General features: G+C 40.5%; 3 protein-coding genes across 7 annotated transcripts in view; 1 reads left to right on the top strand and 2 right to left on the bottom strand.

Moving 5' to 3' along the window:
- LOC134043479 (dynein axonemal intermediate chain 7-like) overlaps positions 1-14,630 on the bottom strand; it is a 28,398-nt gene extending 13,768 nt beyond the window's left edge. For 3 of the 5 annotated variants that reach the window (XM_062491846.1, XM_062491844.1, XM_062491843.1), the window contains exons 1-9: positions 13,297-14,189; positions 11,990-12,038; positions 10,319-10,410; positions 9,242-9,343; positions 6,847-6,984; positions 5,959-6,105; positions 4,957-5,060; positions 3,591-3,867; positions 1,758-1,863 (exon numbers count right to left, since the gene is read on the bottom strand). In XM_062491846.1, the coding sequence (XP_062347830.1) occupies positions 1,758-1,863; positions 3,591-3,867; positions 4,957-5,060; positions 5,959-6,105; positions 6,847-6,984; positions 9,242-9,343; positions 10,319-10,410; positions 11,990-12,038; positions 13,297-13,404 (1,123 nt within the window). In that variant the 5' untranslated portion in view covers positions 13,405-14,189. Of the gene's footprint in view, positions 1-1,757; positions 1,864-3,590; positions 3,868-4,956; positions 5,061-5,958; positions 6,106-6,846; positions 6,985-9,241; positions 9,344-10,318; positions 10,411-11,989; positions 12,039-13,296; positions 14,190-14,510 lie in introns of those variants that run through there. The other 2 variants (XM_062491841.1, XM_062491842.1) reach the window with 2 other exon arrangements.
- A 103-nt stretch (positions 14,631-14,733) lies between these two features.
- Positions 14,734-22,571, top strand: ETFRF1 (electron transfer flavoprotein regulatory factor 1). Its single transcript, XM_062491840.1, has 4 exons — positions 14,734-14,746; positions 15,684-15,789; positions 15,893-16,138; positions 22,057-22,571. Exons 2-3 carry the CDS (start codon positions 15,745-15,747, stop codon positions 16,106-16,108), a joined length of 261 nt encoding a protein of 86 aa, XP_062347824.1. The 5' UTR covers positions 14,734-14,746; positions 15,684-15,744; the 3' UTR covers positions 16,109-16,138; positions 22,057-22,571.
- The window catches only part of KRAS (KRAS proto-oncogene, GTPase), a 21,016-nt gene continuing 19,868 nt past the window's right edge, over positions 22,255-23,402 (bottom strand). Inside the window, exon 5 of the mRNA XM_062491839.1 lies at positions 22,255-22,377. Within this exon, the coding sequence (XP_062347823.1) occupies positions 22,261-22,377 (117 nt within the window). The 3' untranslated portion in view covers positions 22,255-22,260. The remainder of the gene's footprint in view (positions 22,378-23,402) is intronic.

The following is a 23,402-nucleotide window of genomic DNA, read 5'->3' as shown; positions in this document are numbered from 1 at the left end:
TAGTTGGAAAATGTTAGCCAAAGGCAGAAACACCGCGGCCATAAAAAATTTCTTTAAAAAACCCAAACCAGCCCACATAAAACATGACATGGGATGGTACAGGAATAGAGAAGTTACTAGTGACAGGAATCAAGAAAAAAAGTGTTCAAAACAGCTACTGTAATTGTTATAAAATTTGCTCTGAGTGAATAAGACCATATCAAAAAATGACAACCCTCTCTATAAATTGTCTTCAAGCTTAAAAAAAGTCAAAATAGTGTTAATTTTATGTCAGATTTAGTTACATTCTGCAGAGGTTTTATTCTACTGCATCACACACCACCATAACATCCTTTCAGTTATTCTGAATTTACCAGAAGTAAAAAACCACAATTCACTGCATTTTACAGTGGTAGTTTACACTTTAACTTTTTTTTATATTTTATATATTTATTTTATATATTTTTTTAAATAATACAAAAAAATAAGTATCTTCTAAAGAAACTATTTATTATCCCAAGGTAATTTATCTCCTTAACAGTGGTACAGTAAGGGTAAATCCAGAGAAACTGTCACTCTTCTCTGTTGTTGGATTTCTGGTTTTTAACCCTCATTTACCTGGTTCCTTGTTTTGAACTTAAGGTAACTGAGCATCCTTTCAATGCTATTCTCAAAAGTGATTGAAAGGGTTTGCAAACCATGAGCATGCCAGAAAAAGCATTTTTTCCTTCTTTCCTTATTAAAACAGATGAACAAGCTGGAAAACACTCAGGTATAATTGGTATCTGTGCACATCCACTTCACCTAATACTGTAGTATAGGTTTTCAAAGCCTGACAGAAGTAAAATACAAATTCCTCTACATGAGGCCCAAGTCCTTTATATTCTCTTGAAAAACCTTGCTTTTAGAGTCTAGTCTGACAACTGGTTCTCTGGACTGTGCTCAGTCACAAGTGTTGTAGGGTGGGATTTGGCTTTTTTACCAGAAGAAAAAGGATGTAAAGTGGAGCTAAATTATGTTAATAGTTGTATGCACTTGTTTTATTTAAGTCAGTACCACAAGAACACTCACTGTTATTAAACCAAAGGACAACACCACAACACTGGAGAAATTTGCAACTCATGTGGGACAGATAAACAGTTTTATTTCCTAGAATTAGGCCCTCTCCGTTCAAGCAGCTATTCAGGTAACACTCAGTAACACCTCACACTACAACCAATGCCTACCATGATGTGCACTGAAATCATAATTTTCTGAATCCCCAGAGCCTGGCAGATTCATAAAGATTGTGTGTCTCACCCATAAACATATGTATAATAATACACATCTCTATATAAACATGATAAACATGTACATAAGCATAAATAATAAATAAATAAAAATAAGTGTGGGGACAAAGTCCACTTTCCTATCTGTCCTGTAACTATCTTTCCACATTTAACAATCATTAATAAAAATGTCAACAAAACTCAAGTATTATCAAAACATCCCGATAGTTATAAACTTTGGAGATGCTGCAGTGTTTCCAGGTACCATAGAATGGCCTGGGTTAGAAGGGACCTTAAAGTCCAGTTCCAACCCCCTGGACACTTCTGCTATCCCAGCTTGCTCAGAGCCCCATCCAGCCTGGCCTTGGACACTGCCACAGATGGAGCAGCCACAGCTTTCCTGGGTAACCTGTGCCAGGGCCTCACCACCTCACAGGGAACAATTTTTAACATATAAAATACGTAGCCTAAGTACTTCTGTGGTGCTGCATGTAAAAAACAACCACATACCTTGTGGTGGCACATCCAAAATATCTGAATTCTTCTCAGTTTCCTCCTCTGTCTCTTTAACATCATCTGTGTTATTGCTCTTTTCTTTCAGTGAGGAAGCACTCTCCTAGACAAAAAGCAAGAGACATTTTCCCATTAGTCAGGGACAAACACAATGAAGAAGAAGGTGTCACCTCAAGCAAGAAGGCCCAAGAGAAGGGATACAGAAACATTCCTATCAATCTTGCTACAGGGTCAAGGCTTTAAGAGAAATAATTTTTACCTAGCTAGCAAAAATATTTTGATTAAAGCACTTTCTAATCTGTAACTAGATTTATAGAGACAAAGTAATTACTTCATTTCCACAGCAAATTTCATCTTGAGGTCCCTGAGTACCAAACAAGCACCCAACACTTTTTCATCAGAGTGTGCACTCAAAAGTTGTGGCTTTGCTGATTTTACAGCCAGCAGAGTGGCAGAAAGTAAAATGCAAGTCGAGGCTGAATTCACACCAACACTGAAACTCTGCCAGAACCCACCTGCAGCTTTGGCCTGTGCCTGGCCCATGATATTTATTCCCTTTTACACTGTATTTCACTGTATTTACACACAGGAATGTGGGGGAGATCAAGGCACAGCCAGATAGGAGGATGCTGAGAAACATTCCCCTGGATTTCCAGACAAGTATCCAACCCAGACACGGATTCATCTATGCCACAGCAGACTCCTCTGGAGGCACAGCACCTTCTGTGCCCTGGCTGTGCCTGGCAGCTGGTGGGAAAAACACACATCTCCTCAAACAGGACAGGAAGGTGAGAGGACAGAGGCTGAGAGAAGCAGAGCCTTCAGTGGGAAGAAGAAAATTCACAAAATGGAGAGAAAAAGCACAAGACCTGGGAAAGTAAAAGAGAGAATAAAATGAAAGAGCTTAAATAAAGTCTGAGAAAAGTGGTGAAAAGTGACAAAAGATCAGTCATACAGAAAAAGAAAAAAAAAAAACCAAGAGAAGTAGGATTTCATGCACTGATTCATTACAAAGGTGTTGGGGACTGAAAAAGAGAAAAGCCATGATCATGAACAGAGGTTCGATCCCTGTATGGATCCCAGAATTTATTCACTTAAGAGCTGGACTCAAGGATCCTTGTGGCTCCCTTTCCACCCAGAATATCCTCTGAAATTGCTCCAAACATACTAAGAAGGCTTAGAAATTGATGTTTTATCAGTTATTTCTACAGAAATTTTAGGTAGAAAACACAGGCATTTATCTGAAAGTCACTGGTGATACACAAAGTGAAAACCCCAAATGCAGTATGGACAAAACCAAGCAACCTCCATCACACCTAAAGCCAACATATTCCATGGAAGAGAGCTGAGGAAGAGGACAGGCAGCCAGAAATAGTATTTGAAAAGCCCTCTAACACCAAAGGGTCAGCACACAGACATGGAGCAGCCAGGCACCAGCACAGCTAACACCTGCTGAACTATGAATCTTACTCTGCGTGCTGCAAATTTTCCTAAAATTGGATTCCTGCAGGGATTTTGTGGGGCTGTCAGTTTTGCAGAAGCAGAATCCATTCATCTGTACATATGCCAGAGATATATAGAAATATCTTGCAATGGCACTTTGTGCTTGATGCTACTCTTAAAACCACCAACCAAATGCCAACTGCATACCCTGTCTAAACTTCCCTTTCTACTTTCCCCACCCTTGAGAAGATCTATGACACTGTTGACATAAGCTGCATTTTCCTATGCAACACTTAAGGAACTGGCTGTCCTGCATGGGACACTGTGACTGAGCTCCAAGTCAACAAGAGCAGTGTAGAGTATCCTTTGAGGAGTTTCTTTACCTACCTTTCTCCCATTAGAAGACATTCCTGCAGCAGGCACGCTGGGCTCTTCCTTGCCTTTCTCCTCCTCTTCTGCTGGTTCTTGCCCAGTGTTTTTTGGATGCTCAGCTAACTCCTGACTGTCTGAGGTCTCCTGCCGTGGCAGCCCTTGGCACTGCACCCACAGGGGAGACACGTGGTCGTAGCGGGTGTGCAGCACTCGAACAGCCAGGCTGCTCAGAGCCAGGGATTTGGGCAGGTCAAAGCCGTGCCCGGCCTCCTGGAACACGTGGTTCCTAAACCTGGGAAGGGGAGTGACAACAACAACAACAGGCCCAGGTAAGATTGGCAGCACTTCATTTGGTGTTTCCTCACAAACGGTCAAATTTCCTTTGGGATTTGTTGAACCAAATGAGAAATGTTGTGGGATGTCACAGTGCTTGTGCTGGCAGCTGTCTGTAAGACCCTCCAGCAAAGCCACAACTGCATCAAGGGGATCAGAAGTTTCAAAAATAAGTCTTGACAGAATGACAATGAGGCAGGATCAGATGGCAGCTCTTCTAGAAACTACATTCCTGGTAAAACTCACTAATTTATTGGGAAAATCCCTGCAGAGCTGTGTTACATCACTCTCGGCACCTGTCAAAATAATTCTAATAATACTTATTTTTGGGTAAGATAAACTAGTCACAAGTTCTAAAAATTTTCGAGTAAAGCAACACTTAGCTTTTAATTGCTGGTTGAATATTTAAGTCCATCTCTCTGCTGGCCAAAAGGCTTTAACATTTAACCCATATGGGCTCCTCCTGCAGGTCAGTCTGACATTGCTCAGCATCCACCCTTCTCCTTATCTTAACAAAATTCACAGCAACAAGTCCTTAGTCAAGCTAAAATCCTTTTAATAACTTATCCCTTTTATTTATAGAGTGGGAGTAGGAAGTCTGCTCAAAAATCTCATTTTGAAAATGTACCATTTAAATGGTAATCAAATAAAAACACAAAACTTAGATTCAGATATGACAGTGCATCCCAGGCTCTAAAATAATTTCTCCAACTGAGCACAAAGTATCATTCACTGCTTTGCAAGCAACTGGAACAACTTAGAAAATATTAAATGCATCATCAAGAAACATTGCTTCCAGAGGAATTTCAATTCACTATGTAAGTTTTACTGTTTTTCTTCCAAATTTGTTCTGGCAGTGATAGGGTTTTGCTGTTTAAGAAAGAAACTTATAGATATCTAAACCACTCCTTAGCAACAGCCAGCACTGAGAGTCTGCAGAATGGATCCATTCAACAACAACAACAAAAAGATGATGAGAAATTGATTCTTGGTGTTTACTCAACAAAGTCAGGCCTCATTTCAAATTAATAATTTCAGTGTGCTGTACCTTGCTTTCTTCTTCAGATTGACCCAAATACAAAAAGTACTATATTTATCCTTTATGGCTGTATGCATATTCCCAGTTTCAGAATCTTCATACATACTAGCTGTCTACAAAGAAAAAAGCCAATTAAATCATGTGTTATTTATTTCACTTTGATTTATCTACATTTACTTGAATAAATAAATAAATACATGTAAGAATGAAAATACACCAGGCCAAGCCCAGCTATGTTGTATTTATGTACTGAAGCTCAATAGTTATAAACTCAAATCTGTTTCTTAAAATTTGAACTACATTCTTCTTTTTCCTCTGACTTCATACATTCTGTGAACCAAGTACTGCCAAACAGGGTTTTTTCCATTATTTCCCTAATTCTCAGGATAAATTATAAAAAAACAGAAAAAGGATTTACTGAACAATAATGCACTCCTACCCCAGAGTCACTGCACAGATTATTTTAGCATTTAGGCAACATCAAACTTGTGAAATAATTATATTGGGAGCTTAATCCTAAATTCAATCAACAATAATTCAACATTTCTTATTTTGCAGGGAGTTTTGACTGTGCACATACAACTGGTTCACTATTTCACTAATATTCCTTTGCTAAACACACTTTCTATATATGATTAATAGTCTTGAAATAGCAAGGTCACTACCTACACAGGCAGCTCAAAAAACTGATTCGCCACCACAACTTCACTGTCTTGTCTAAGTACTCTTCACCTTTCCCAAGATCACCTCTTGTTTTCATCATCTCCAAATATCACAAAAATTCCCAGTAGTTTGTTCTTGTCTGACTTAATGATGGGATTTTCCACTGTAAAGCTCAGGTTTTTAGGAGTTTTGAATACTTACACAGTCTGGTGAGTGCTAAAACATTGAAACTCACAGACTCGACTCTGTGACAGTTTAGGACCAAACAAAGCCAACCATCATTAAAAGACACCTGGAGTTAAACTTTTGTGCACATATCATAACTTTGAAACAGTAAATCTCACTCACTTTGAGCAGGTTCTGTGTAGCCTCATTATACTTCCTATGAAGCAGATCCTGCAATTGCAGAATAAATTCCTGGTACTGGTCTCGTTGTTTTTCTGAGATCTCATCTGGTGATGCCTCCAATAGAAGAGATTCCAACTTCTCAATCAACTAGAAGACATTTACATAGGAAAACTATCTGTTTTGACACCATCCTTTACATATTGTGTGTTATGTCATAAATAATGAGGCAAACCTACTTTCTTTGTACCTAAACAGATTCTGGTCACAAAAGCAACCCTTTTTTTTAACAGACAGATAGGAAATCTAACTCAGAACCAAACCAGCCCAACAGAACCTGTATTACACATGCAACTTGCCCCCCAGTTTCCAGAAGACACCATTTAACTTTCTGAAAAACATCATAAAGTCAGCATAAATGAAAATAAAATCCTAAATTTACAGAGCAGGAACAGATTGCTTAAAATTGCTTCACAGGCTATCAATGGCTGGTGACTTCTGTTGGGAAAAATCAGTTCTGGGAACTTTTGCTCTTACATGACATTTTACTGGCACAAGTGTTACAAAATGAGGCTGTTGTCCACCAAACCATTTGTATCTGACATGAGCTTGTATGCTCTGGTTTAAAATGGAAGAGAATGTGGGTGCTGGAATGCTGGACCTCAGTGTAGAAACACAGCACACAAATCCCTTAAACGCATACTGAAAGTCAAAACACATCTTCAGGGTTAACAACAAATCTGCAATTAAGGAAAAATAGAAAAAAATAAGAAAAACTTCTAGGTGTTGAAGGTCTTTCAGTCATTTGGCCATGGAAAAAGGGAAAATAGAGTTACAGGGGGCTGTTAAGGATGTTAAGCTTAAACTGAAATAAATCATTTTAACACTTACATTTAGGACCACTTCCTCTTTCTCCATCACAAGCTCAACATCCTCATCTTGGTTATCATGCCACAAGCTCATGAAAGTGTTGATTTCCTGAGGTACAGTGGGGTCAGGAGTCCCATCGCAGCTGAGGTAATGCTCCCACTACAGAAGAGTTCAGAGAAAAGTGGATACAGGTGTACTGCACACTGCTATAACAAGAAAAAGGAGGATTCTGAAAGACAAATATATTATAGTTACAAATTCACACCTGCATCTAAACAGGATACTAACACCACCTGGTTTATTATCCCTATGCCAGGAAAAAAAGGTTTACTTTGATATTAATGTTGTTAACATGCTTCTGCCCACCTCACACTCACTATATACCTATTTATCAGTGGGCTCTGCTTTGCTCCACAAAAGCAATGAATTCAGTACCTGCCACAAGGGAGGGGCTGGAAGAATAAAATGACTGAGAACAGAAATGAGGAAGGTGCAGGTGGATGAGGCAGGCGGGTCTCGGATCAGATTCTGCCAAGAAAACAGAAAATTCCTGCACTGGCAATAAAGTTGATTAAGAGCCTCTACTGCAACATGATTACTCCTCCTTTCTCTGCCTCTGAAGGAGATGTCCTCTCCCTCACCAGCATCAATTCTGTTGCAGAAACCCCTGGTAGGAATGTGAAATCCTAGTTTAGTGGGTTTTAAAAATAATTTTATTTTCAAATCAACTCTTGGTCATTCCTACAAGTGGTGGAAAGAAAAAATCAGTGGCAGACTAAACCCACTTAACGCCAAACATAAGCCTAACATTGGCTCCTGGGATCAATTTATCACCCATAATGGAATATTTTTCATCCAGAGAATAGGATATTATGGAAACATTGCCCTCCTGTTTGCTGTGGAGATTAATAACCCTATGCTACTGAAAATTGCATTACAAAGGAAAATGTACCTTTTAAAGCAAAAGCACTTATAGGACTGCACTCCCAGCCACTTCCATCAGTGTTCTCACTGACCTCAAATAAAGCAACAACAGGGGAGTACTGAGTGCACTGGAAACTCCTGTGTAAAAGACTAATCAATTTTCAGTAATAAGACATCTATCTTTTTTTTTTTTTTTTTTTTACATATTTGCACTTAAACGATAGCTTCACTTTTAACATCATGTTCTTAGAAGTAACAGCACTTTTTTTGAGAAAAAGGATAAATGTCATGGTAAGTTGTAAATGCATGTCTTCATCTAAACTGAAATTATCCAGAAACAGATGTGAAAACTCAGTATTTGGTATTATATATTTCTTTTGCCCTAATAATCTTAACAACAGAATAACAGAAACTCTGGTATTTCCCATAATCTACCAGTGTTTTATCGAACTTATTTTAAAATCAATAGTTCTAGTTTGTCAAAAACATCCATAGACAACAGCTAGCAATGATCACAAGCTGTAACAGGCCAATTGCATTCAGAGAAAATTGTTATAGCGAGAGTGGTAAAGCTGTCAAAGATGCTGTGGTACCTCCAACTTTTAAATATTTCAAAGCCCAACTGAGCACCTTGATTTAACTTCAGACTTTGTCCTGCTTGGTGCAGGAGGTTGAAGTATAGGAATTTCAGAAGTCCTCTCTAACATGATTTATCCTATGATTGTGAAGTTGTTCTGCAGAAACTTTAAAGGATTAAGCAATACACAAGACAAAGAGAGAATCCTTGTGTCCACAAGTCTCTAGGACGTTAAACCTTTATTCCTTACCTGACCAAATCTCATTACCAGACTGTTACTGAGTGATGTGTCTGAAAGATTCACAAGAATAAAATCTACTGAATTTCCACACCTTAACACTTAAAATTGAACTTGACAGGTACATAATGCCATTGTGTGATGATTCAGCCACCATGGATATCACCCTCAACAGCAAACACCAACTTTCAGCTGCATTTTCATACATTTCCAGCCCTGACCTGGGTTTGTGCCACACCCGTAAAAAATCCAGCAAACTTCTCTCTCTGAAGGATGACCTGTGATATCCAGGAACCACTGAAACAAATGCTCTACAGAATTTCTTTTTAAGCCCTGGCAGAACTTTTTTTTAGTGAAATGGTTAAAAGAAGAATGAATTAATGAAAGAAATAAAAGAGGAAGAACAGATACACCAGAACATCTGAAATTACAATTCCTCATGACTCTTGGGGTAAGGTGTGGGGCATTGATACTTTGATCACCAAACAGGCTCCTCTTTGCCCGCATTTCTTTTCTGTGTGCTCCAAAGTAAAGAAGATAAGAGAATGAACATGGCCTGTCACTGCTTTGAGATGGAATTTGAAATGCTACCATAGCACACACCTACATTAAGGAACTGGAAACTGCTAGTTTCTCCCTTGCCAAACCTCTGGGTAGATTTTGGCAAGGAAGCTTACCTTGGCTTGTTCTCTGTAATCCATTTTCCACTGCTGTGCAGAAAGAAACTTCTGTTCCAGTGAGTTAAGTTCTGCTAGTTCAGACTCCCTTTGGTCTTGATACTGTTAAAAAATATATATATCAAACAGACCAGTTAAATATTTGGCTTATTTCTTACAATTATTTCACATAGAAGAAACAAATTGGGGATATTTGAATGAGTTATTATTTAAATAAATCCTAAAGACTGAAAACTTGTTTTTTTTTAATGAAACATCCAATTGAGAAGACTGCAGTAGTTTGCAGTATGTCACTGTCATCACAGTAGCTGCTGAGCCATATTATAAACATAATTTGATATATGATTGTAACCTCTCACTTGAACAGTTTCCATAACAGCATCCTGGAGACAGCTCTAATGGGAGCTGCTAAAAAATGTAAGCATAATTTGGAAAAAGTGTGCAAGATGTTTTGGTTATTTCTCCCTTTTAATTGCTACTATTTTAAGAACATCTTCTCCCTATAAAGAAAAAAAATATTCTGTGAAGTACAAGAGGAGTAGACAAGAGTGACTCTCAAAAAAAATTAGTTAGTTGTAAATTTATTTTCTTCCTTTTTAAACACAAAAATATTTATCTACTTCCAGTCAGTTTTTGTTTTGAATGCCACACTGCTCAGAGAAATAAACATACATAGTCTAATACACACACACACACACACACATATATATGTATATATATATATATATATATATATATATATGCACAAACACAAATCACTGTATCTGCCTGAGAAGGAAACCAATTAAGGAATTTGTACCATATATCCTCATGGGGAACATGAAAAATACATTCAATTGAAAGTACAGTGGAAATGGAAAAAAAAAAAAAACAACACTAAAGAATTTAATCAAACTGAAGAAACACATATCACATAAGGTAATATATTTAAATTTATCAAAACTGGAAAATATCCTCAATACTGTTCCCAACAATAGGTACATGAGGAAATTAATTCCTATAAATTACTGGTGTTTTACAGGCCTTGTCTCAAGTTGAGAAATAGGATTAGATTTTTTCATTGAGTAAAAGACTAACCTTTGCCTCAAGCTTTTTCAAGTGCTCTTGATGTAGTCTCTCCTTTTCAAGCCTTTCTGCTTCTTCTTGTTCAGCTTGTAATTGGGCCTCATCTGAGGATTGGGAAAGAGATCAAGGGCATTACTATGCTTTCCTAAGTAAAATCTAAAAACTTATTTGTCTACCAGCTGTAATGATAAAACCACTATAAATGCTTGTCTTTCACTGCACTGAAATCTCCCACATGAAGATTGATCGAAATAAATTTGAATTTTACTAAAACACATTTTCTCTGGCACTGCCCCTATCAGTCTGTAATGATAAAAGTGGAAACAAGGACCAGCAAGTGCAGCAGCAAGAGTGCTCTGTCCATCTACAGCTTCAATAGACACAGGTTTTCAATCCAAAGTCTTGAGGGAAACTCAGTGCTTTAATCCCAAATTCCTCTTCTTCTTTCCTACAACCACTGGTTTCCTACAATTTCAATTTTACAGCTGTTTGTTCATTAAAATTCTCTTCAGGATCTGCTACTCCATAGTTCTGGCTTGTTCTTGGTGCCATAGGGACTAGAAAATTAGAGAGGATGTGAAAACTACTACTAATTCAACCTCTAAGCCTTCAGTCTAAGATGGCACAGCCTGTGCCTCAACCCAGATGTTCCCGAACAGTGACTTGATGTCATCACCTCCAAGTAAATCATGTCAAATGTGTGTGCTGCACTGAGGCAAGAGCAGCAGTAGTTCCCCAAGCTGCCTGTGCTCAACTGAGCTGCTACTCCCACCACAAAATCCTACCAGTGATTAGCAGTCACAGCATGCCCAAACCCCCACCAGTATGGATTAATGGCAAATTATTTCTTCCTGTCCTAGGTTACAATCCAGGATGTGCCCAAAATCTATTCTATCACCATCTCCATGAACTGTTATGGGCCCATCAATGCCTTGCCATGACCCATAGATAACTCTCTCCAGGAGCTCTCTCTGTTAGTGGGCAATCAAGGACCTACTGCATCCCATTGTGAGATGCTCCGCCCAGAGGGAGGAGCCAAGGATTCTCACCTGAATATAATGTGGGATTTAGGCCCTTACCCACTAGATCTTTTGCAGAGGATAAAGGCCACCACACCTTCTCTACAAGATCACTGTTTCAACTAGTCTGCTTCATCTGGACTGCTACCACCAGCCCAGGATTTTCCAATGCTCCAGCTTGGTGCTCTCGGAGTTCTGCACTGGAATCAGACTGCCCCAGGTTTTGTAAAACAAAGCCCCTCAAGGTCCCTAGTTCTGTTTACTTTTACTGCTGTAGTTATTATTGTTGTTCATTTGTCTTGCTATACATATTAGTAAAGAACTGTTATTCCTATTCCTAGACCTCTGCCTGAAAGCTCCTTTAATTATCTAAATTATAATAATTTGGAGGGAGGGGATTCGAATTCTCTATTCCAAAGGGAGGCTTTGCCCACCCTAGCAAATACCTGTTTTTCAAACCAAGACACTTCCCAACCTTCTAACTTCAGTAGGAATAACTAGAGAAGACAGCATTGAGGAACAGGGAACTTGGCTCACACCAGAAAAAAGGGAGGAATCATTTGTACTTGTGAAAGAGAGAGAGCAATTCAAATATACTTTCTGCCCATTTATCTGAAATAAGCTATTTGTCCGTCATATTCCCTCTAAATGAAGTGCACAGTACCTTTCAGTTTCCCTTCCCCTTTCTTCGATTTTTCACTTTTGCCATCGGACTTCAAGTTTGCAATAAGGGAGAAAAAAAAAGTCAGTATTATTTTAATGCAGTTTGGCAGTTCCATAACTCTGTAACTTTGCCCTTCCAATGTGACCCCTCAATTAAGATTTTAGACTCCCTAGACAGCCAATGAAGCCTCCAGAGTAGTAATACACATTCTGGACTCAATTTTCTTCTCCTTTTTATGATAAGGTCTTACAACTAGTTGTGTTTTTCTTTGCTAGACATTCCCAACCACAGCCACAATACGAGAGTATTAAAATGTTTTAGCTTAATGCAGAAATTTAATAATGGGCAGATCTGCTAAGAAAGTAGATGCTACAACTTCAAACACTTTAGGAAATATCGGAAAATGTATTTTAGGACAAGCCTGGCATCTAGAAGCATCTAATTTACAAGACAAATTAGCAGAGTTCTCTTTTCTGTTATAAAATCTCACTGCAACTCCAGACAGTTCACTGTTCACCTCCAGCATAATCCTAGAATAACTACATTTTAAATTTGAGGTTCTCAGAAATATCTGACCACTGGTCCTTCTTCACACACCAAGTGTATCACAAATACCCTTATTTCACACTTTGAGTCTGACTATCACACATTCAGATACAAATAACTACTTGTTCATGTCACACTACTTTGCATGGCAATAAATATATTGGCTTAATCTCTCTCTCTCTCTCTATATATATATATATAAATGCAACTTGGATTACAGAGATTGTCATGCAGCTGGGACAAATACAAAGGTAATGACTAAGTGTCACCAGAGTCTGAGTGCATCTTGTTGCACTTGTTACCAAAGCATTTATTTGCAAAATTACCCCAAAACAGAGTCAGTAAAACTCACAATTTTACCCACTAGGATTTCAGGGAAGAATTCGTTCTTTCCACTTTGATTGTTAAATAAATCAATAAACAAATAAATAAGCTGAAAATGGAAAATCTGCATGTTTCAATCACTTGCAATCATTTTAGTCAACTTCTTTTCATATTCCTATGACTTAACAGAGCACTGAGAAGAGTGAGATGCATAGCTGGGGAGGGGTAGATTAAATTCATTATCACTGAATTAAGAATAACCCACAGGATAAATTTAGGCAATTCAGTTTCCCATGGACTCCTGCCTGTTGTCCCTTCACCCCCCTTATTCTAGACTATTCTAGTCTAGACTATGCCTCAGATAACAGAATCCCATAATCAATCAGGTTGGAAAAGACCTCCAAAATCATCAAGTCCAAGCTGTGCTTGATCCTCACCTTATCATCCAGCCCAGAGCACTGAATGCCACTTCCTTGGACACTTCCAGGGATGGCAAATCCAAGATCCCCTAGGCAGCCCTTTCCAGTGCCTGACAAACCTTTCATGATGAAATTCCTGCTGATGTCCAACCTGAGTCTCCCCTGGCACAGCTTGAGTTGTTTCCTCTTGTTCTGTCCCTTGCTCCCTGGGAGCAGAGCCTGACTTCCCCCAGCTTCACCCTCCTGTCAGGGAATTGTGCAGAGCCAGAAGGTCACCCCTGAGCTTCCTTTTCTCCAGGATGAGCCCCCCAAGCTGCTCCTGGTGCTCCAGTCCCTTCCTCAGCTCCTTTCACTTCTCTGGACATGCTCCAGCCCTCAATGTCCATCTTGCAGTGAGGGACCCAGAACCGGACACAGGACTCAAAGTGTAGCCCCACCAGTGCCCAGCACAGGGGACAGTCGCTGTCCTGGTCCTGCTGCTACACACCATGGCTGGAACAGAGCCAGGACATCGCCTCTCTGCCTGGACACCCGTTGCCAAGCCAAACAAACAGTGGCAGTACTGCAGGAACACTTGGCCTCCTTGCAAAAGGCACAAAAGCTCAGTGTCCTGGAGACGCCTCTTCCTCCTTCAGATTCAATTAACCCTGACCAGTTGCCTTGGGGAAAAAAAAACAGGAAATCAATTTCAAAAATTAGCAAAACAGTGAACTACAATGTGTTTCTGTCTACCTACCTTTTTTTTCGGTTTTGGACCCTAAAAGATCAGAAGAGAAAAAAAAAAGGAAAGGTAACATCAGACAACAACGAATCAGCTAGAAAGGAATAATTAGAAAAAAGTACTACTATTCTTTAAAATTGGATGTGATCATCTATTGAAAAAATGTAATGACAATAATTTCAATACTGTAGAAAATTAGCCACTAACACATGACTCTTGGAATGAAGTTGGTTACCACAGAGCCATTCTGCCGACAAAGTGCGAGCCACCTCCCGGCTGGTTCCACACGGAGCAACCACAGCAGCAAACCACTGCACAAGGACTGACACCAGGGCTCACACATAAGACAACGCGTCCTTCAGGCGCTTCTTTCAGCCTTAAAGCCTTCCTTCCACCTCCTGGGACTTTGGTAGCTAAGAAGGAATGTCCTGCTTTACTCCAACACCTCATCCTTCCCCATCCCACCGTCCTTCCTTCCCCGTCCATGTAACCCGCACCCCATACCCCTTACCATGTCCCGCGGCGGGGGAGGGTGGGGGTGGTGCCCGTGTCCCCCGGGATGCCGATCCCCTGGCGGTGCCCGTGTCCCCCGGGATGCCGATCCCCTGGCGGTGCCCGTGTCCCTCGGGATGCCGATCCCGGGGCTCCCCGCAGGCCCCGGCGGCCGCGCAGGCGCAGCTCACTGCCGGCGCTGCCGTAAAGCGGCGCTGCCGTAAAGCGGCGTCGCGACGGTTCCGGGAGGAGCGGGTGAGATGGCGGTCCGGCCTTGCCGGGATCCGCGGGGAACCGGGGATGGCTCCGCGGGGAGCGGGGTGGCAGGCAGAGCCAGGGGGAGGCGGCGGCCCGAGGAGGCCCCGCAGCGGGACCTGGATTGGATTCCAGTCGCTTGCGATTTGGTTTTGGCTGCCCCGTCCCTGGCAGTGTCCAAGGCCAGGCTGGACGGGGCCAGTAACAACCTGGGATAGTGGGAGATGTCCCTGCCCACGTCAGGGGGTTGGGACGAAATGATCTTTAAGGTCCTTTCCAACCCAGACCGTTCGGTGATTTTGTGTTTACAGAAGTAAAAATCAGTTACTTTGTCACTTTAACGTTTTGCCGGTGCACACTGGACTCAATTTGTAATGCACCTGAAGAGTCTTTAAAAAAGCAAAATTTATGAATGTGACAATTGCAGAAATATGCGTGTGTATATATAAAATGGATATATCTATATATACAATATAGGAATATGTAATACATAAATATATAGGAGATAAAAATAAACACATCAAAATATGGTACTATAAACAGTGCTGTATGAATATACAAAATAGTTGAATGTGTATTCTATTTTTTATCTTTACCACTTTATATGTGTATATATGAAGCTACAGTTTTTTAGCACACCACAGAAGCAGCCAGGCCAGCAGGTACAGAATTGTAAGGGTGTGAGAAAGCAGCCAGTGAAGAGCACAAATTGTCCCAGTTGTTGAAAGTTATTAGAAATTTCTTGTTTTCTGTTTGAGGGAGAAGGGGAGAAGACAGTGAGAAGTTAAATGGAATAAAAAGAAAGAAAGAAAAATAAGAGACAGATTAGAACCAGAATTAGAGCAAATGGGGCTCAGTGGGACACAGACGTTTTAGGAAGGCTGAGGTGGTTTACTGACTCCCAGAGAAGGCTAACTTCAAATTGATTATCCTTCAGGTAACAAAACCCAAACAAACCAAAAAAATCACACAAGGACAGAGTTCACTGAAATGTGAGAATGGCCAATTCTTTAAGAGGTGAAGTGATAAAACTATACAAAAATGTAAGTGCCTTAAATGCCACCAGCACTTTCCTTAACCAGAAAATGAACCCCCTTTCACTCTGCACTCAGTTAATTAAAAACACTTTATTCTTTTCTCTCCAAGCTGCTGTACCTTGGAAGGGAGTATCCCAAAGGAGCAGACTACTTCAGAAGCCGTTTGAAAGCAGCTTTTCTAAAAAACAAAGATGAGACAGACCCTGAAAAAATTAAGCAACTGATTGCCCGGGGAGAATTTGTTATAAAGGAGCTGGAGGCTTTGTACTTCCTGAGGAAATACCGAGCCATGAAACAGCGCTACTACAGCGACGACAAGCCCTGACTGTGCCTGTAACCACACACCCCAGGAAAGGTAACAATAAAAGAGCTCTAACTGCAAAAGAAGTGAAATGTAAATCCTTTCAACCCCTCTAGAGCACAAATCAGGGAGCTGATTCCCCACCAGGCGTCACTTGAACGGTTTGGGGTGTGCAGATTATGGGTGATAGGTTTTCCTCTGCTGCTTTTGATCTCCTCAAACTAAAACTTCAATTATGAAACAATTTTGCAGGAAGGAGTGGTTGCACAGCCCTGTTCTGTTTCACTTCAATGTATATGTTGAACAGAAACTCCTCTTACCCCGCAGCTGTGTGTTTGGGTGTCAGTTCAAGGTGCTGTGCTTGTTGCCTGAAAGATTAATCTGATTTTAAAAACCCTCCACATTGAACGATCAGTTTCCACTGGAAATGAGCACCCTCTCAAAACTGAGGTTCCCAGCCCTGGAGAGGGAGTGCTGTTTTCAGTTCTGGTCTCCTTAGTTCAGGGAAGACAAGGAGCTACTGGAGAGATTCAAGCAGAGGCCATAAGCATGAGGGGTCTGGAGCACCTCCTGTGAGGAGAAACTGCAGGAGCTGGGCCTGTTTAGTTTAAAGAAAAAACACAGAGGGGATCTCATCAATGCATATAAATATCTCAAGGATGGGTGCCAAGAGGACAGTGCCAGGCTCTTCAGTGGTGCCCAGCAACAGGACAAGGAGCACTGGCAATAAAAATAATGCAGGAAGTTCCACCTCAGCATGAGAAAGATTTTCTGTACACTGAGGGTGGCAGAGCCCTGGAACAGAGCTGCCCAGGGAGGGTGTGGAGTGTCACTCTCTGTGGATAGTACAAACCCACCTGGACTTGTTCCTGTGTCACCTGCTCCAGGTGACCTGCCTGGGCAGGGGGGTTGGATTAAATGGTTGCCAGAGGTCTTTTCCAACCCTGACTATTCTGTGATTCTATGGAAGTAAATTCTTGAAGCTTTTAACTAGAGGCACGACCTTGTCAGGAAAGACGAGCTGTGTCAGGGAGACAACTGCAGGGTCAGGAAAGGGGGGGCTGTTTGAACAATAGTGCTTTAAGCACTTGGGCCCTGAAGACAATTCCTGCTACTGCTGATTTCTGCTGTTGTGTAACTGCTGCAGCAGGAATAGAAAACTTGATCTTTGCCCCTGGAAGAGAAATTTGGCTAGCCATGGCTATATGCTCCAGACTGTCTCCGTAGGCCTTGGCTCAACTCAAACCTGTGTCAGAGCTGATACTCTGTTAGGTGTTTCCATCAACTAAATGACATTGGAGAGAGAAATAATCTCTGAAATACAGGTAAGGAATCATTGCAGTAGAGCTGTTTGCAGTAGTGAGTCTTCACACTGGCACCAAGGAGTGTTTTAAGTTCACTCAAAGAATTGCCAGGAAAGGCATCAGCAAAACCAGGTTTAATGTGAAAGTGATCATGATGAAGTCATTGAACAATTTACTAGGGGGTTAAAGCACATAGAGAAAAAGCAAACTAAAATGTACAATCCATCAATCTAAAATCAAAATCAACCAAAACTTATCTCTGAGGATGCTGGGGATGCAAGAAGGGTAAGGATGGAAAAGGGTACGGATAAAAGGAATAGATTCTCCCATTAAATCAAAATTCAGAGTGACCCCGCCCCAGATCTGACCACTGTTTTATGCCTGAAGGTTTAACAGCACTTAAACTTAGCAGCACTTAGCTCACAGTTTAGTTTAAAACCATTTAACTGAAGATTCACACAGAATTTCCTATAAGCACAACAGCAACTCACTCATAGGCCTGAGTTACTTGCAAATCTACAGTACTTAGAATCTCTGAGAGCACTATCCATTGTACATTTTCTATAGCACACCCACACTCGCAAAAAGTCCTGAAGGAGTATGTACAAGGTATAAAATTCCCTTGGAATTCACTGAAGCATTCTCACCTTGGATACCTTTGCATCTTGTCAGTGGCTGAAGGGTCCAGCCTCAAGGAAGGGGGCATTGTTCCACGCTCTGTTGTCACTGCTGGTCCTCCAAATACAGCAAACGAGGTCACTGGCTCTGAGGAACCACACAGAGAGGATTTCTGGTCACTGCCCACTGCAGTCCAGGAGAGCTGTGAGGACCTCACTTAGGCCCACTCTTTATAGGGTCACAAGAGAGGTGGGTTTAGTCACAGCTATTTTCCATCCTGACCACAATCCAGGTTGGTAACTTCCTTTGAAATTTCAAAAGCAAAAATGCTCTTCCACTGGGGGTGTTCTTCAGGCAGGCAAAATGAGTTTCCAAGGTTGTTGGTTACAAGGCAGGAGCTCTTCAGATAGCCCCACTTCCTGGGAACTCTTCCTAAAGAGCTCCAGAGGACCTCAGCCCAGGTGCTGAATACAGCTGGCCTGAGGAGGACAGGGGATGCAGCACCATCCTCACAGAATTCTAGGACAGAATTTAAAAAGTGATGGCAGAGTACATTACCTTGTGATGAAACAGGTGTGCTCCAGTTTCTGCCACCATACTGATGTGAAAAACTCCTTCCACATCAATTGAGCTCCTCTGCACTTCTACCTGCTCTGAGCAGCTGCCCCTCTCAGACAGGGACACCAAAGGGAGCAATGACAGCAGCTCTAGGACAGGCAGCACCAGCAGAAGTACAAGAAAGAATGGAGAGAACTGCTAAGCACATGGAATTCATGGGATGCTCTGTTACCTGAAATTCTTGCAGAGGAAAAGGAAACTGGGACAGACACTCACAATAACTATTTTTTATTACATTACAATAAATAGGAGCAGTACAGTTTGACAAAAAAAATGACAAATTCCAGATCACCTCACAGCACATACTCCTAAAAACATTAAAAATTTTAAAACAAACAGTGGTCTTTTTTTTTTCCTTTTTTTTTTTTAACTTAATGTCTGGCATGACCAACATTCCTAGGCCACACAACCAAATTATGGAAAAACTGGATCACACTGCATATGTTCCACATCAAATAAAGCACAATGTACAAAATGTGCATGTTTCAGTTTACACTATACAAAAATAGTTAAAATACATTCCAGGTAAACATATTACATTAAGAAGTCATTCTAGTAAGAAGTTGGCACTCAAGGGGAAAAAGCAGAAGTATTTTCAACATGAAAACACAAGACAGTGGAATAAAGAAATGTTAGGAAAGATTTACCATCTATGTAGCTTTATGTAAACTTGAGACACAATGATTTGTTTTACAGTTTGATGGTCTTTGAAGATAATAATTGTATTGCTTCATCGTCTAGACAAGAGCAGAAGATTGTGTGTATCAGTATTTACCCATTATCCTGTTACTGTAACAAAGCCCACACAGCAAAAAAGTAGCAAAAAATTTTCAGGGCACTGAAACTGGTCAGAATAATTCCTTCTGGGGCAAACCAAGGATCCAGGTATTTAGCAGAGTTACATAAAGCTACTGTAAGAAGGTGTTACTCCCTGACACATGGCAGTTTGACGTGGTGCCATGGGAAGTGACTCCCAGGCTCGCTCAGGAACTGCTCTCAGGACACACAGCACCCAGGGATGTTCTGTGGAAGCATCTCGGACAGGGCAGGGCAGTGATGATGGAGCAACTTGTGCAAGCTGCAATCCAACGTGCTTCACTAAATCTCAACAAACAGGAAGACAAAACTGCACAACAGTGGCAAGGATGGGGTTGGGTTGGATTTTTTTTCAAGTAAATAAGGGCTAATCTAAATGGATTTTGTACTAATTTAATTAGACTGGCAGCTACAGTTCACTTTTGCTGAAAAACCCCAACATTGGTTCATATATAGCTTTATAGTGGAGCTATAGAAATCCACTTTTGATGAGTAAGACATTTCAGCTACAAATTCTCCTAACAGGTTTTAGTTAACATCAGAATTTTAGACCAGCCCTAATTTGACATGCAGTGTGACTCAGTTACCAAAATTAAAGTAACCTTAAAATTATTTCCATCTGCTCAAGGCTTACAACCCACTTTTGCTATGTTCTTGTATTATCAAGAGTGTATAAAAATGTGCAAGTAACTCTCCAACACATTTTAACCTTGGAAGCTCTGAAATATTTTGTGACATTAAGAATCTGTTCTTACTCCTTATTGGTCCTTACAGTATAAAGTTAGGTTCTCTGTTCTCCTGTTACTGTTTTTCAGATTATTTCATAACTTACATTTCACACTGAAGCTGAGAGGAGTGGAGGGGTCTGGGTTTTGGTGAAGGGGTGGGAATGGGGGCACAGCAGGGAAAGGCCTGATTTCTCCCAGCCACAATGAAATTAAACAATATGGAACAATCCACACACTCTTGTGTTCCCTGCCAGCTTTGCAGGTCCCTATCTACAACAGTCACTCTGGGATTTTTTTGTAGAAGTAAAATAATGCTTTTCACAGAAATAGTCCAAGTTACACAGTGCAATTTTTACATACCTATGTAAAATTTCCACGCAATAACCTTAGGTTAGGGCAATTCTGTTATTCCCTATTCCAAGTTTTCCAGTGTCCCCAACAATCCTACTTCAATGTCTTGTGTTTTATTTTTTTGGGTACACCAGAGTCACACCTCCCAGTGTCACTCTGCAGCTGAGTTAGCTCCTGTGAAGAAGAGCACCTTAAGGGACCAAAGCTTTCCTGAAAAAAACTCCACATTTACAGGGAGACACCAGGAACTGGAAACATTGGAATTACTGGCTCCTACTTCAGTGGATAACTAGGCTACTGCAATACCAAAAAGTGAAAGCTCCTGCAAAAATCCTGCATTCATTCCAATTAGAAAAAAAAAGTGGGGGGAGAAAAGAACAAAAATCACAAGAGAACTTAATCACAGAGAAAGACAACATTAAACTCTTGGTGTAGCTTCATGACAGTCTAGACACTGGAATGCCACTCACCAATCATTGCATCAGTACTTCACAGACATCACACAAACAACACTGACTCTGGAAATCATGTTCTATGCTGACAGATTGTGCAAATTCCATACCACTTCCATGGCATAGTGGATTTCTGAATTATTTGCATGAAGCAGCTAAATTCAACTCTTTCATTCTCTCATCTGATGTTGCTAGAATTTAGAATTTCTCCCCTATTTTGCACAAAATAGGCATCTGGAAATATTTAATGCCACTCTTGGGGGGGGGAGGGGGGGGGAAAGAATGGTTTTACTCCACTATGTAATTTAGGATTGATTTTCATTTAATTCTTATGGTAAATTCTGGGTCCATGTATGAATTAACCTAAGAATTTGAATCAGTTTCTCTGTTAAGGCATTCTAGTATTTCCTAGGGACACTCAGGGTGAAATCCTGACCCTACTGAACAAAGTTACTCAAAGCTTTAACACAGAGGGATTTCACCTTGCTCTTCAGACACAAAAAGTCAGTGAAGCTCTTAAAACAATGCATTAACAATAGCAAATCAACCTAATTAGAACTTTTACTTTTTCCATTGCCAGGTGTGCATTGTTGTATTTTTAGATTTTTTTCTTTTTTTAAAATTTTTATAGAAAAAATAGAGTATTTAAGGAGCGACTGTGACAAATTGCAGTGAATTTTTTTTTTTGAAAGTTTTCTCTTTACATTCATTACAGTTGATCTGAAATGCTACAAGACTAGATGCCTAGAAGCAAAATCTACAGGAAGACTATAAAGGCTTCTGGTCTCTCTCTATTGCAATCAGTCTAAAATAAAGTAAAGGCTGAAATGAAAGTTTCTTCTGCTAACTAGTCCTTTTTCCCAACCAAATTTATAAGCCCAAAAATTTATAGGGGATGTTAAAATGTGTAGAGCATCATTTGTTTGCTTTGCACACAGAACAGAAGTTCACAATCAGTAAGAAAAATAGGAAGTTAGCAACCGTGCATGCACCAAAGAGTCCTAAGACAGTTCTTGGGTTTTTTGTGGGTATTTTTTTGTTTGTTTTGGGGTGTTTGTTTTTTTTTGCTTTTTTTTTTTTCACAGGCATTGCTAGTTCAAGAACCAACAGTCAAGGAATACTGGCACTTTAAGAGGAATGAAGTTTCCACTGTCATTTAAAACAAGCATTCAGGTAAAGCTAACAGGATCATGAAGCAGAAAGTAAAGTAATGCTAAAACAAATGCTAATAATTTAGTGTAATGTACAAAATTACTTCAGTACTTCTTAAGAATAAGGATAAACCGTATTTACATGATTATACACTTTGTCTTTGTCTTCTTTTTCTTCTTTTTACCATCTTTGCTCATCTTCTCTTTGTGTTTTCTGATTTCTCGGACTAATGTGTAGAAGGCATCATCCACACCCTGAAAAGATAACAGAAAGTACCAATTAGGATCAGGTTCAGACTCACAGGCCTGCTGAGGTACAGCCTGTGTCCCTCCCTGGCCCCCTGGCTCCTGAGAGGGGTTCCATCAGCACGTTTTGCTGCCTACCTGCCATCCTTTGAACAATGAATCCTGGCTGCAGGACTAGTTCCTCTCCGGAATTCTGAGCAGCACTGACACAACCACCTGAAGGAACTACCCTGGTGGCAGAAGGAGCTGACAGCTGCTGCCCTATTCCTCAGCTGCTCCAAAAGTGGGCTTAGGGTATCCTGCAGTTACTCACAGGTGCCCCACAGATGAATTCCACTGCTGATATTGGAAGGAAGGTAATGAAGAGTGTGCTGCCCTCATCTCCATCTCCAGGAGCACACCTTACCCTACCTCAACCTAGAAAAGCATCATGTACAGAATGTGTGTTTATATAATAACACTTCACAATTAGGTTATAAGTATGTATTATCATAGAATGGCCTGGGTTGGAAGGAACCTTCAAGATCCTCCAGTTCCAACCCAAACACTTCCATTGTCCCAGGGTGCTCAGAGCACCATCCAACCTGGCCTTGAACACTTCCAGGGATGAGGCAGCCACAGCTTCTCTGGGCAACCTGTGCCAGGGCATCCCCACTCTCAAAGAGAAGTTGTGAAGCATTACTATCTTTATTTATGCTTTAATGGTCTGTATGCAGCTCTGCAATTTGAATTCTAATATTTGTACCAATAATTCAATACCAAAGACATAGTTATGGTTAATCCACATATTCTGATCATTTCTTAGGCACACTGATAAAGTAATCACACCACAGTTTTATAAATATTTACACATGCAAATCAATCAAATCAATCCCATGTCCCAATGATAAGTTATTTGACAAATCATTCTATTCAACTCTGAAAGTTAAGGACACTTGAAAGACATTCTCTCTGGTGCTGTATAGTCCCTTAAAATCTCCATGGCTCCAAGACTTAAGCTATGGACACAAAAGCTAAAGATTGTTCACCCTGAG

This window comes from Cinclus cinclus, chromosome 4, assembly GCF_963662255.1.
Source record: "Cinclus cinclus chromosome 4, bCinCin1.1, whole genome shotgun sequence".
In the NCBI taxonomy this organism is placed as follows: Eukaryota; Metazoa; Chordata; class Aves; order Passeriformes; family Cinclidae; genus Cinclus; species Cinclus cinclus.
The sequence above is the reverse complement of the archived record's forward strand: the minus strand, read 5'-3'. Positions and strand labels throughout refer to the sequence as shown.

Coding starts and splice junctions, on each gene's coding strand:
- ETFRF1 (XM_062491840.1), top strand. CDS start 15,745: ATGGCCAATTCTTTAAGAGGTGAAGTGATAAAACTATACAAAAAT. Junction 15,790..15,892: donor TGATAAAACTATACAAAAAT/GTAAGTGCCTTA, acceptor TTTCTCTCCAAG/CTGCTGTACCTTGGAAGGGA.